This window comes from Mercenaria mercenaria, unplaced genomic scaffold (assembly GCF_021730395.1).
Source record: "Mercenaria mercenaria strain notata unplaced genomic scaffold, MADL_Memer_1 contig_4450, whole genome shotgun sequence".
Taxonomy (NCBI): domain Eukaryota; kingdom Metazoa; phylum Mollusca; class Bivalvia; order Venerida; family Veneridae; genus Mercenaria; species Mercenaria mercenaria.
Window position 1 is genome coordinate 45,159 of NW_026462679.1, and position 12,858 is coordinate 58,016.

The following is a 12,858-nucleotide window of genomic DNA, read 5'->3' on the forward strand; positions in this document are numbered from 1 at the left end:
TGCCGCGTACATGCCGCGTACTATTTCGACGAGTACACAGCATGTACGCAGGAGGTCACTAGTACACTTCAAGTACGCAGCACAGACTCTGAAAATTTAAGGAGTACACTGCATGTACGCAGGAGGGACTTGTACAAGAAAATAGTACACTGCATGTACACCGCTGATACTTCGAAATTTATAACACTTATATTTAGTTGCATTAAAGTTGTTTCCCCTTGATGCAGTTACGCCATTTTCTTCAGATGTTTACCAAATTACATGCTACAAAAATTGATTTATTTCATTGAAAAGTGGATGAAGAAAAGCATACTAATTTATTTGATAACATCAATCTACATTATTTTGGTAAGGGTAAATACTTATTGATGCATGTCACTTATCTTTTTTCTGTCCAATTGATCAGCATTTGCATAAGAAAGTTGGTGGGGTAAGGAATTTACATTATCACAGCAGTTTCGCCACAAGAGTACACAGCATGTATGCAGCAGGAGTACACAGCATGTACGCCGCAGGACTCTGGCCAGGAGTACACAGAATGTACGCCGCAGGAGTACACAGCATGTACGCCGCAGGAGTACACAGCATGTACGCCGCAGGGGTAGTACACCGCAGGCTCATTTGCATGTGAAAAGTGTATGTGCCGCGTACATGCTGCGTACTATTTCCCGCATACTAAATTCCTCCAGCGTACATCCTGTGTACTATGTAGTCCACAGCATGTACGCAGCAAGTAGTACGCGGCAGAGCTCATTTGCATGTCAAAAGTGTACTACAAACGTACTATCGGTGTATGTGTGGTTTATATCCTGCGTACTATTTAAAGCCCTTGATTTCAGTACACATCATATACGCTGTATGTACACAGCAAGAGTACGCAGCAGGCCTTTTTCTTCTGTAAGGGTTGTGGCAAAAAGCTTTATCCACACAGCTATATCTGCACATGATACATGATGGTATATAATTGATTTTTCAATAGTTATGTCGTTGTTTAGGTTCGGACACCGAAATTAATTTACGGAAACATACAGAATATTCATGAGTGCCAGGTCAATACAATTCAAAAAATAAAATTGAGCCTATTTACAAAGCAACAAAAAACAAAAAAAACTGTTATAAACGTCACACAAATGTGACAAAAGAAATTGTATATGCAGAATTATACTTTGGTTGCAAATAATAAAGCTCCAAGGAAATATTCATACAAATCTACAAATATAATACAATGTATGATGATGTATTTACAAGTATATTATTATAGATATAAAAACAAGGTTGACACTTAACCTTGAAAAGTGAGGGATAAATGATTTTTATGATGAGGTCAGTGAATTGTCAGGGAAATCTTGATAATGGTCAGTGAAAAGTGAAATTTTAGAAAAGTTGGGGAAAAATGAAATTCTGGGTTGATGTTTAAAATGTTCATTGGCTTCAAGCAGTATTTATAAGTATACTGGGCATTGCTGAAAAGTTACCACTTATATATACCTCATTTTTTTTTATACATTATCGACGTCACCTTTTTATGGCCTGTGCCCGGTCTATCACTCACAGACCCTGTCTGATTATGTCTCCTTACCAGTTTCATGATTGTCAGGTGAGAACAGCCCATAAGACGTCCAATTTCACGAACTTAAAGTCAGGCGTCAACCATGCCAATGGCCTGATGACGTTTAGCTGCCGTTAAATGTGGCATTCTTATTAAGATTCTGGTTTTGAACTTTTTTCTCTTAGTCTGTCCACTAACTTTCAAGTGAGATGAATGATTTGCATACAGTTGCATACATGTCGACTTTGCTCGGAAAAGTCATTTTGCAGGTGCAGGCAGTGACTCAAATAGAGTCCATTGAATTTGACAAATCTTTACACCAGTGACTACTGAGTTTGGTCAAAAACATCGTCATGTTGTGCCACAGTTCAGTGCAATTTTTAAAATATAAGGGTCAATAGGGTGGTTACTTTTCAGTGACGCAGAGTATATTTCCAAACACATTTTGTTGTGATTGTGTATATATAAACATAATTTAAGTGTGTTTGAATCAATTTCGTTTTTGTGTTAACTTTGGAATGGCTTTGCAACCCTTGTCTCCAGAGCAGACAGTTATATCTGAAACAAAACAAATATAAATCATATGATAAAATATTTACAATTAAAAACATTTAGAAATTATAACATTTGCTCCCATCAAATAATGACAATTTATAAACATTTTAAAGTAACACACTGTAACATCTGTACTTCTTTAACACCCCAATGCCCAGTAGGCAGTAAAACAGGAATATTCTCCACAAACAATGGGCTCTCAGAAACAAATACTAGTAGTGCAAAAACTTCACTAGGAAGTTGGAGAGTTTTGTCTACTAGCCCAGGGTCATAAAACAGGTCATGATGGTTAAGAACCATCAGAGAACTTCAGAGTAAATATGCTTTTTTTAAAAATAATTTCTCTTTTTGTACTATATTACAAACAGAAAGAGGTATTGTATTCCAGATTTTTTTATGAAGAATATGTGATGGACTTTTGATTGAATTTTAATTAGGTTATCTCAGATTCATGCTGTATAAGTTATTAGCATAATGAAATGTTTTCGTTAGATAGTCAGGACAGATTTCTCATCCATCCTAGTTGTTGAAACAGTTCATCTGAAGGAACGCGAAGTTCTTTGTCCAGAATTGTTCGACCAGTCCATTCTTTTTTTAAATTAAAGTACACAGTTTAGATTACAAACAGTACAACAGTAGTCAAGATGTGGAAGTATACAAGCATTGAAGAAAAGATTTCTAGAATGGAGTTTCGAAATGAATTTAATCTGCAATTTTTTAAAAGATAATGTAGGATTTGATAAACTGATGCCTTCCAGTTAAATTTCTGGTTGACATGAACTCTGTAGTTTTTGAAGTTAGATATATAATAAATCTTGGCCATACATGTATATCATATTGGTGCTTGTGATTTCTGCTGTATGTTATCTGTGATATGATGTTAGGCTGTTTTGGTTAAGACGAATAGAATTTTGTTTTTGTACCATTCTTCAAAAAGTTCTACTTTGCTGATTTGCCAAAGGCTGTTATTATCGTATCATCAGTAAACATGTCAGTGAAAGAAGATTTATTATAAAAGATGGAAGGAAATAATTTTGGTAATTTATATAAATTATGAAAATTCAAGGTCAGTGAGAAAAGACTTGGGTAACTCTAGTTGATATGTGCTTTGCATCTGATGATTTTCTTGATACTCAAACCTAAATAACTGGTAAACTCAGTTTATAGTCATCCCCCTGAAAATAATTTTTTTTTGTTAATGAAATACAAGGGATTTTAACCCTGAACCTCTGGATTGATAGTAAGGCATGTTACCACTAAACAATCAACCGCCTATCGTCAGTGAAGCACAACCTCCACCATTTATATTTCCTACTACTCCTCTTACTATGTTAACATTGGTTCCTGCACATTCAATAATATCAACTGTAAGATCATTTACTCTCTCAACTCTTAGTTTATTTTCATTCTTGTTGTATGATATGTTTCCATATTGCCCAGCACTAGAATAGTCTAGACTCTGTGTTCCTTTTGCCTGCTGACATCCATTATGAGATGTTAATTCACGAATTGTTTCTCCCTGAGTCTGTATTGTCTTTCTCTGACCTTCAGTTGTGTCAGTGTGCTCCTGTTTGATTTGATTGATTCTTCTGTTTTGGTCCTCTAATTCCATGGTTTGTTCACTGATTTTGTTTCTTAGTTCTTTAACCCTTTACTCCATATACATTTAGCCTAATTAGGCTTATCATATCCATACAGCTTTACTGATAATCAGTACACTATCTCCATACAGGATATTGGGGAAAAAATGCAGAATTTATACCCGTGTTGTTCAATTCAATATTACTATATTTAATATTGTTTTAAACACTTAGTTACCAACATAAAGTTTTTTCACAATTAAATTTTCTTTCTAATGGTACATTTTACATAAAAATGTGATAAATATTTCTTGACATACAAAGCTTTAAACCCATTAGTTTACTTTTCTATAATAATTTTAGCTACTTTTCTATTGATGGTACTTATTTATTTCTGCATTTTCCCCTGGTATATTAGTTACACAATGTTTTTATAAGAATAATTGATCAAAAGCAATTTTATCAGCTTATAAAAACACTTATCAGTAAAATTTCTTAATTGGATTAACATCAAAGTTGCCTACAATTATCCATAGCACACGCCAATTATCCAAAGATCACCCCAATCAACCATACCCCACACTGATAGGTAATATACAGACATATGTCATAAAATTCCTTAGTGCAGCAGGTAATTAGCTGTTAATTTGTCTTCAGGGTAAATCAGACCAATATGTATTTGCAACAGTTACTTTTTTAATCCATCATAAAGTGTATATTTTTTATATAAATCCATTGAAAAAAAAAAGTTCCGCTTTCTAAATCACCTGGGAAATGCAGAAACCTAAAAAAAATTTTCAGTACTATTTTTAGCTTGCACAAATTCACAATTTGTACAAATAAGTACTACACAAATTCATAATTTGTAAAGGTAAACTTGGGGGTATAATTAGCCTTGATCAGGCTAATTTTAGCTCAAGATGAAACTTTCCTCACAGTAATTTTCCATAAATACACTACCTCATTTCAGGTTTAAATTACCATTAAAAATCAAATATAAACCATATATTTTTTTGACAGATATCATTTGTACATGGTTTAAACTTTACAAAAATGCTTTTGTGGGATTCCTTGATGTTGTACTTTATTCATAATTCGCTTTTAAACTTGAAGGCGCCAAAAAGAGTATCTATTAGGGAATGGACAGAGGTGGTAAAAAGCGTATCTATGGAGTAAAGGTGTCTTGTTCTGTTCAGATTTCTCTTTCTTTATTTCAGACAGTTCTCCATTCAGTTGGTCAATTTTTGTACCCAAGTCCTTTAATTTCTTCTCTTGTTCATTGATTGTTTCACTTTGTTCCTGTATTGTCTTCTTCTGGTTTTCAATTTGCAAAGATTGTTCCTGTATGACTGCATTTTTTCTTTTGCTTTGGTCCTCTAAGTCCCTGGCTTGTGCACTGATTTTGTTTCTTAGTTCTTTAATTGTCTTGTTCTGTTCAGATTTCTCTTTCTTTATTTCAGACAGTTCTCCATTCAGTTGGTCAATGTTTGTACCCAAGTCCTTTAATTTCTTCTCTTGTTCATTGATTGTTTCACTTTGTTCCTGTATTGTCTTCTTCTGGTTTTCAATTTGCAAAGATTGTTCCTGTATGACTGCATTTTTTCTTTTGCTTTGGTCCTCTAAGTCCCTGGCTTGTGCACTGATTTTGTTTTTTAGTTCTTTAATTGTCTTGTTCTGTTCAGATTTCTCTTCCATTGTTTCAGACATTTCTTCTTCCAGTTGGTCATTTCTTTTATACTGAACCTCTAATTTCTTCTCTTGTTCATGGATCGTTTCACTGTGTTCCTGTATTGTCCTGTTCTGGTTTTCAATTTGCAAAGACTGTTCCTGTATTATATGATTTAATCTTTTGTTTTGGTCCTCCAGTTCCCTTGTTTGTTCATTGATTTTGTCTGTTAGTTCTATAACTGTCATATTCTGTTCTGATTTCTCTTTCATTGTTTTAGACACTTTGTTTTCAAGTTGGTAAATTCTTGTATACTGGTCCTTTAATTTCTTCTCTTGTTCATGGATTGTTTTTGTTAGTTCTTGTATTGTCCTGTTTTGAATTTCAGTTTTCACAGTACTTGTAAGAGTACTATAGCTCTTGTTGACCCATATCAGTACTAAAAATAGTAGAAAAGCAAATGATATCACCATTTCGTACATATCCTTTTCTTGAAGTTGTTTCTTTGCATGTTTTCCTTCTATAGTCATTTCTTTGATTTCCCTAAGATGCTGCTTTTTTTCTGTCTGAAGAGCGATGGCTTCTTCCGTCTTTGACTGTATTTGCACATGGAGTTCTTTGTTTTCCTTAGTTTTCACATCTGTAAGTTCCATAAGACTTGTGTAATTTTCTATCAACATAATTTGTTGTTGCCTCAGTACCTGATTTTCATCATTTCTTGTCTTTAACCTTCGAATTAGGGCTCGTTTTTTTACATTTTCTCTAAATATTTCTGTCCTTTTCTGATGTAGTTTTTGCTGCAGATTTTTCGTCTTCTTTTGATTGAAATCGATTTTTTTCTGTAGACTTATGTTTTCTTTCGACTCATCCTTTAGTTTTTGTGTTTCCCTGGAAATTTTCTGTAGCTCTCTCTGAATCTCACTCTTTTCTGCCATTTGTTTACCAAGCTTTTCATGTAGATCAAATAGCTGATATTCAAGTTTGCTTTTCTCTTCTGTATATTGTTCTCTGATTTGGTATAGTTTTATATCAAATTCCATTTGTTTGTATTCTTTTTTCGTCTTTTTTTCCTCGCCAAATGTTAGCTTAAGGTGATGGAATTTCTCTATTTCTTTAACAATTTTCTTATTTTGTGAAGATTTCTTGTACTTGTCTGAATCTAAAAATTTTGCTAACTTTTCAAGAGACCCAAAATAAATCTCGAACTCTTTTTTGTCACAAGCAAAATGGACTCTGTGATAAATATCATTTCTGTGTTGTTTTATACCAGAAATAGCTACAGCAAAGCTGAAATCTTTGCTTCTTAGCTCTAGAACATCAGCATCCACCATTACATATGCTAACATAATGATGTCCCATTCTTTTATGTTGTTGTTATGTTCATGTTGTTTGGGCATCTTCTTGAGAAGCGGGCTTGAAATCTTTTGCTTGAGGTCTGTGGAAGTGAAAGGTGTCCCAGGAAACTTTTCATTCCACAAAAAAGTGAACACATCTTGAAGATCTTCTGTGATAGTTTCAATTCCTTTCTGCACACAGTAAATGCGGAATTCTTCATCCTTCATGATGAAATCTGTAAAGTAATGTATCAGATTTGAAAGACTTCCCCCTGATAATTTATACAGTCAAGCCCTGTCTATAAAGACCACCCTTAGGAGAGCCAAAAAGTGGTCTTTATTTGTAGGTGGTCTTTATTTACTGGTTAAAATACACGGTTAATGTTAAAATGGGAAACAAAACATGTGATCTTTAGAGCCAGGTGGTCTGTATTTGGAGGTGGTCTTTAACACAGATTTCACTGTATTATGAAGATAGAAGGATGTTGCCATTTGTTACTAATGTTAACCTTTACCCTGCTAAATTTCTAAGATTGACTGGTCCATCATTCAGTTTGGGCAGTACCACTTATTATTCAAAGTGACGGTCACTTAAATTTTACTGACTGAATAGCGAACAGTGCAGACCATGATCAACCTGCTAAGATGTGCAGACTGTTCTTGGTCTGCACTGGTCGCAAAGGCAGAATCACTTGCCACAAGCAGGCTAAAGGTTAACAACAAAATGAAATGTGAGATTGACAAAAGTTTTTAAATTTCAATTTGTGACTTTGTGTTACATTCTTGTTACTAGATTTTTATAGGGATGTTACATTTTGTTACTAATGTTACTAAAAAATTGAAATCTGAAAGTCTATCAAAAATTTATAAATTTCAGTTTGTGACTCTTTGTTGCTTTCTTGTTTCTAGAGTTATATTGGGATGTTATCTTTTGTTACTTATGTTACAAAATGAAATCTGAGAGTCCGTCAAACATTTATAAATTTCAGTTTGTGACAATGTGTTACTTTCTTGTTACTAGACTTATATAGACATGATATCCTTTGTTTCGAATGTATATAAGGAAATGAAATGTCAGAAACTGTCAGAAATTCATAAAATTCAGTTTGTGACAGTCTGTTACTGTCTTGTTACTAGAGATCAATAGGCATGTTTGTTACTAAGGACATGAAATCTAGGAGTCTTTCAAAAATTAAAAAAAATCAGTTTGTAATTGTATACTCTCTTCTTATTACTAGACTTATATAGGTATGTTACCTTAGTTACTAATGTTACTAAAAAAATGAACGAATCCGTCAAAATGTCATAAATTTTAGTTTGTGACTATGTGTTACTTTCTTGTTACTTGAGATATGTAGGGATGTTACTTCTTGGCTCAACTATTCAAAGAATTATAAGGTAGAGCTACTGCTGGTTTCAGAAAATTTCGCTAAATGGGCATTCACATCAAACACAGGTAGTAAATGAGATCGGTGATAGGGTAATTTGATGACGCTTGTAGTTTGCTCCGCCCAAAAGTATATTTCTATCGGTCTCAGTGGAAAGAAACGAGAAAAGCCACCACGTAAATTGTTAGTTGCAAAAGTAAAATATTCAAGGTAATCCTGCATAATCAATAAAATATATGCATACATGTGCATGTACACATACGCAGCATATACACTTTATCAAAACATAGATCCCTGAACTATCTGAAGATCGACATTGATGTGTATAATTTGTATTTATAGCAACTCTCAAAGAAATACAACACAACTGCTACCATAAATTTTGTTTGTTATTGTTCCAAGTTTTCATGTATTTATTTTGAATTGTTGTATCTAGTCTTCATATAATATCCACGGATGTCAGTCATGGAATTTTTTCAAACACAAAAAATAGCGCATTTGATGTTGTCTTTTACACATTCAACAACGTCATCGTCATTATGGTCCCCGGTATTCAAAATACATGTCAGAGTTATGAGACTTGACATAGTGAAGTTGGTAATTGACCTAGAAAAGGAAAAAGTATGTTTCAAAGCTATATGCCTATAAATGTTAGCCATATGTACTTGCATGCAAAACTTAAACCAAGGTGTGATGCCGCTGACACCGACACCAACGCCAGCACCGACACCATGTTGAGTAGAACTACTAGAATAGCTAGACTATTATTTAATAGTCAAGCTGAAATTATGACAAATCAATAATGAATGACTCAAAACTTTGATTTATTATAATCAGAACCTTGGTACTTATTAAATCACTTTCTTAATTTGTTAAATTGAATAAGACTGTCTTTTTTAGCATAGATTTCATTGAAATAAATATATAATGTCACCCCATGTGAATGGAGTACTGTAAGTGTGTCTGTCAATCATTACTTCTCCTAAACAACTACTGGTAGTCTGCTAGTAGGATTTTAACCAACATTTTGTAGAAAGGTTAAGTATCAAAGCTAGTTTTTCAATCAATAAACTTCATAGGATTGCCTGTTGTAAGTAGTTTGCCCATATTGTGCTGGGGGTCAGTAGGTCAGAGGTTAAGGTCATAGTGATCTTTGGGCTGAATATGGAACAGACCATCATTGATGAGGGATTGCATAATTAGTAAGTAAGTAAATGAAAATCTTTCCACACAGTAAACTAGACCTTTCACTTTTTATGCACATGTAAACAAGATGTATTATGTGAACACCTGTGGCAGGTGGGAGAGTCCACTAAAGTTGTCCACTCTCTGTCTTTAGTATTTCTTACACAATACTTGTCAAACTCAGTCACAATGTTCATGGGCTTATTATCTTGGCCAGATAAATAGTAGGCTGGATTATCTAGTATAGTATCTCCCTATAGTTCAATAACAAGCTGGAGCATCCTAGAGGCTCTTGAGTTATAGCCCTTGATTTACTTAAAATTTCTAAAATTGACAGTACCCGCTCTCTATCTTGACGGCATGAGATCTTAGACAAGTTTGATAACCAGTCAGCTATGCCCTGTCCCTCTTAATTCATGGCCCTTGATTTACTTGAAATTATTAAAACTGACAGCATCCACTAAGCAGTTCTTATCCAAAGTTTACCAAACATAGTCTGAATATTCATAGGAATATCATCTAACCAAAGTTGGAAAATGTTGTGAATAGTCACGTTGCTCTGGAATTATGGACCATCAAATTAGTTCAAATTGAGAAAATTGACAACTGGTCTGCTCAATAAGTAGAGTATTTGAAAATTTATACCTTTTGCCTAAATTCTCTTACATCACCCTTAATGGATGTTGCAAATTCTACCTCATGCATTTGAAAATATTTTGACCTTCAGTGACAGTCGTTAGTCTGGACCATTTAACAAAATACAATAAATGGTTTGTTTTGTTGTTGAAGTCTAATAACAATAAAAAATTAAAACATTCTTTGTTTTTTAAACAATCACAAAGTTGACATAGCATTCTAAAGCCAATTTCACTAAAAACTAGACTAGTTTATACAAATAGAAATGAATATCAGTAATAGGTGATTTGTGCTTGAAATTGCCAATTTCCTGAAGGTCAGAAAAATTTAAATGTTAGGCAGTTTACTTCACAGTTTAATGGTCTGCTAAACAAGAGCTGTCTGATGACAGCGCGCTCGACTATTCGAAGAATTGATTGAAGAATGGGGTCAAAATATTTCCACGGATATTCAGACAAAAGAAATAAATAGATTAAACAAACAATGTTCCTGTATTTCTTTGATTTCGATAAGTCTTGCACTAAATGGCCATGTATGGGCCAATTTCAAAGTCCAAAAAGGGCCATAATTCAGCCAAAATAGTTATGTACTCTTGCCTTAAATGGAAATCATAATGATAAACAAGTGTTCAAAGTTTAAAAGCCATATGTCAAATAGTTTTGACAAAACATGGACTTGTATGAAAACAGAACCAATTTCAAAGTCCAAAAAGGGCCATAATTCAGCCAAAATAGATGACAGAGTTATGTTCTCTTTCCTACAGATAGAGACTATTATACTGAACAAGTGATAAAAGTTTCAAAGTCATATGTCAAACACTTTACAAAAAATATGAACTAAACCAAGATTTCTAAGTCAAAAGGGGCCATAATTAAGCCAAAATCCTTGATGGAGTTATGTACTCTTGCCTATAACTGGACATGGTGATGTTAAACAGGTGTTGAAAGTTTCAAAGCTTTATCTCAAAAGACTTTGTCAAAATATGAACTGGTACGGAATATTAACCCAGATTTCTAAGTCAAAAAGGGCCATAATTCAGCCAAACTCCTTGATGGAGTTATGTGCTCTTGCCTATAACTGGACATGGTGATGGTAAACAAGTGTTGAAAGTTTCAAAGCTTTATCTCAAAAGTCTTTGTCTAAATATGAACTGGTACGAAAAACTTAACCAAGATTTCTAAGTCGAAAGGGGCCATAATTCAGCCAAAATCCCTGATGGAGTTATGTACTCTTGCCTATAACTGGCCATGGTGATGGTAAACAAGTGTTGAAAGTTTCAAAGCTTTAACTCAAAAGCCTTTGTCAAAATATGAACTGGTACGAAAAACTTAACCAAGATTTCTAAGTCGAAAGGGGCCATAATTCAGCCAAAATCCCTGATGGAGTTATGTACTCTTGCCTATAACTGGCCATGGTGATGGTAAACAAGTGTTGAAAGTTTCAAAGCTTTATCTTAAAAGACTTTGTCAAAATATGAACTGGTACGAAAAACTTAACTATGATTTCTAAGTCAAAAGGGGCCATAATTCAGCCAAAATCCTTGATGGAGTTATGTGCTCTTGCCTACAACTGGCCATGATGATGGTAAACAAGTGTTGAAAGTTTCAAAGCTTTATCTCGAAAGACTTTGTCAAAATGTGGACTGGTACGAAAAACTTAACCAAGGTGTGACGCCGACGCCGACACCGACGCCGACGCCGTGGTGAGTAGGATAGCTCTACTTATTCTTCGAATAGTCGAGCTAAAAAACAACATTGAACAGGTTTATTCAATTTCAGAGTACATTATATCTGCTTTTAACTACTTTCAACTTCACCATAGCAACATTTAAGTTTGCCGAAGTTACTGACCTTACACCTAAATGAATAAAAATCTTAAATCAGTGACTACACATTCTTTAACCACTTTTACTTAAGTTTAAACAGAATAATGTGTACTGCTTTGATCAGCTATATTTTTTACCTGACTCACAAATATCCTGTTCTTGAAAAAACCTAATATGCAATCTAAATATAAATCCAGCACATTCTATTGAAAATCAGCAACGGGGTATAATATGACTGGCATATTTTTACCATACTTACCTTATTCCTAAATGTGTTAAACTGACTTCCAATGAAAAAACTACTTAAAAAAGAATTATACGTTTATTTTTCAATGTTTAACTTTATTTTTTTTTTTTAATACCTGTATAAATTCTTCACCTGAAAAACTCGTCACAAAATCTAAATATAAATCCAGGACATTCAGTTGACAATGTGCAGCAGAGCATTAAGTGGAATGGAATTTATGAAATATAACCTACCAATATCAAGTGATTTCAGCGATTAATATAATTACATTGGATTGTGCATATATTTTTATTTTTTTAATTCTAAATCATTGTGAACTTTAGACATATTATCTTAATTTCCTTTACAATGATATATATTCTTGGTGTGCCAGTTTGATATTGCATATTCAGTAACCATTATCATTTACACAAAGGTCATTTGATAGTTAGCACAAAAATTGCAACAGGAAAAAACAGAACCAGGAACAAATGGTTTCAAAATTTCACCCACTGCCCTTGTTAATAGTACTGTATCTTAATTCATCTTTTATGACCTGTAAATATAATTTGTAAACTTATGGTTTTTATTAACTTATGTTCTCAGTGTATACACAAGCAATCTATCTTAGGCATAATAGGCCATCGGCATTGTTGTCTTTACTTGCTTGAACTCGCACTAATAGTGCACTGAACTTGGATCTGACATTTTAATCATATTGTTCAAAATTCAGCTGTAACTTTCAAATTATATAATTTGTTTATTATATCTAGGTCATTTAAAAATCTAATAGTTCCTATTTTCACAAAGAATTTGTTCAAGGGTTTTCAGTTCTTTAAACTGAATATTGCTGTTTTACACCATTTTGTTGATACTCTGAAATGTATTAACAAAGAAGTTAGAAAGATGTCTAT

At 33.5% G+C, this 12,858-nt stretch overlaps 2 protein-coding genes across 3 annotated transcripts; both read right to left on the minus strand.

The window, feature by feature from the left end:
• Positions 1-2,788: 2,788 nt before the first annotated feature.
• Positions 2,789-3,716, minus strand: LOC128553887 (uncharacterized). Its single transcript, XM_053535086.1, has one exon. The coding sequence runs from the start codon at positions 3,714-3,716 to the stop codon at positions 3,369-3,371; it is 348 nt and encodes a 115-aa protein (XP_053391061.1). The 3' UTR covers positions 2,789-3,368.
• A 1,060-nt stretch (positions 3,717-4,776) lies between these two features.
• LOC123546761 (putative leucine-rich repeat-containing protein DDB_G0290503) lies at positions 4,777-12,144 on the minus strand. 2 transcript variants are annotated; one of them, XM_045333295.2, is made up of 2 exons: positions 12,081-12,144; positions 4,777-6,920 (listed from the first exon to the last, which is right to left on the minus strand). In XM_045333295.2, the coding sequence occupies exon 2, from the start codon at positions 6,910-6,912 to the stop codon at positions 4,786-4,788; it is 2,127 nt and encodes a 708-aa protein (XP_045189230.2). In that variant the 5' UTR covers positions 6,913-6,920; positions 12,081-12,144; the 3' UTR covers positions 4,777-4,785. The 2 variants fall into 2 exon arrangements, with proteins under 2 accessions (XP_045189230.2, XP_053391060.1); XM_053535085.1 differs by having other exon boundaries at positions 11,978-12,109.
• Between the last annotated feature and the right edge of the window lie 714 nt (positions 12,145-12,858).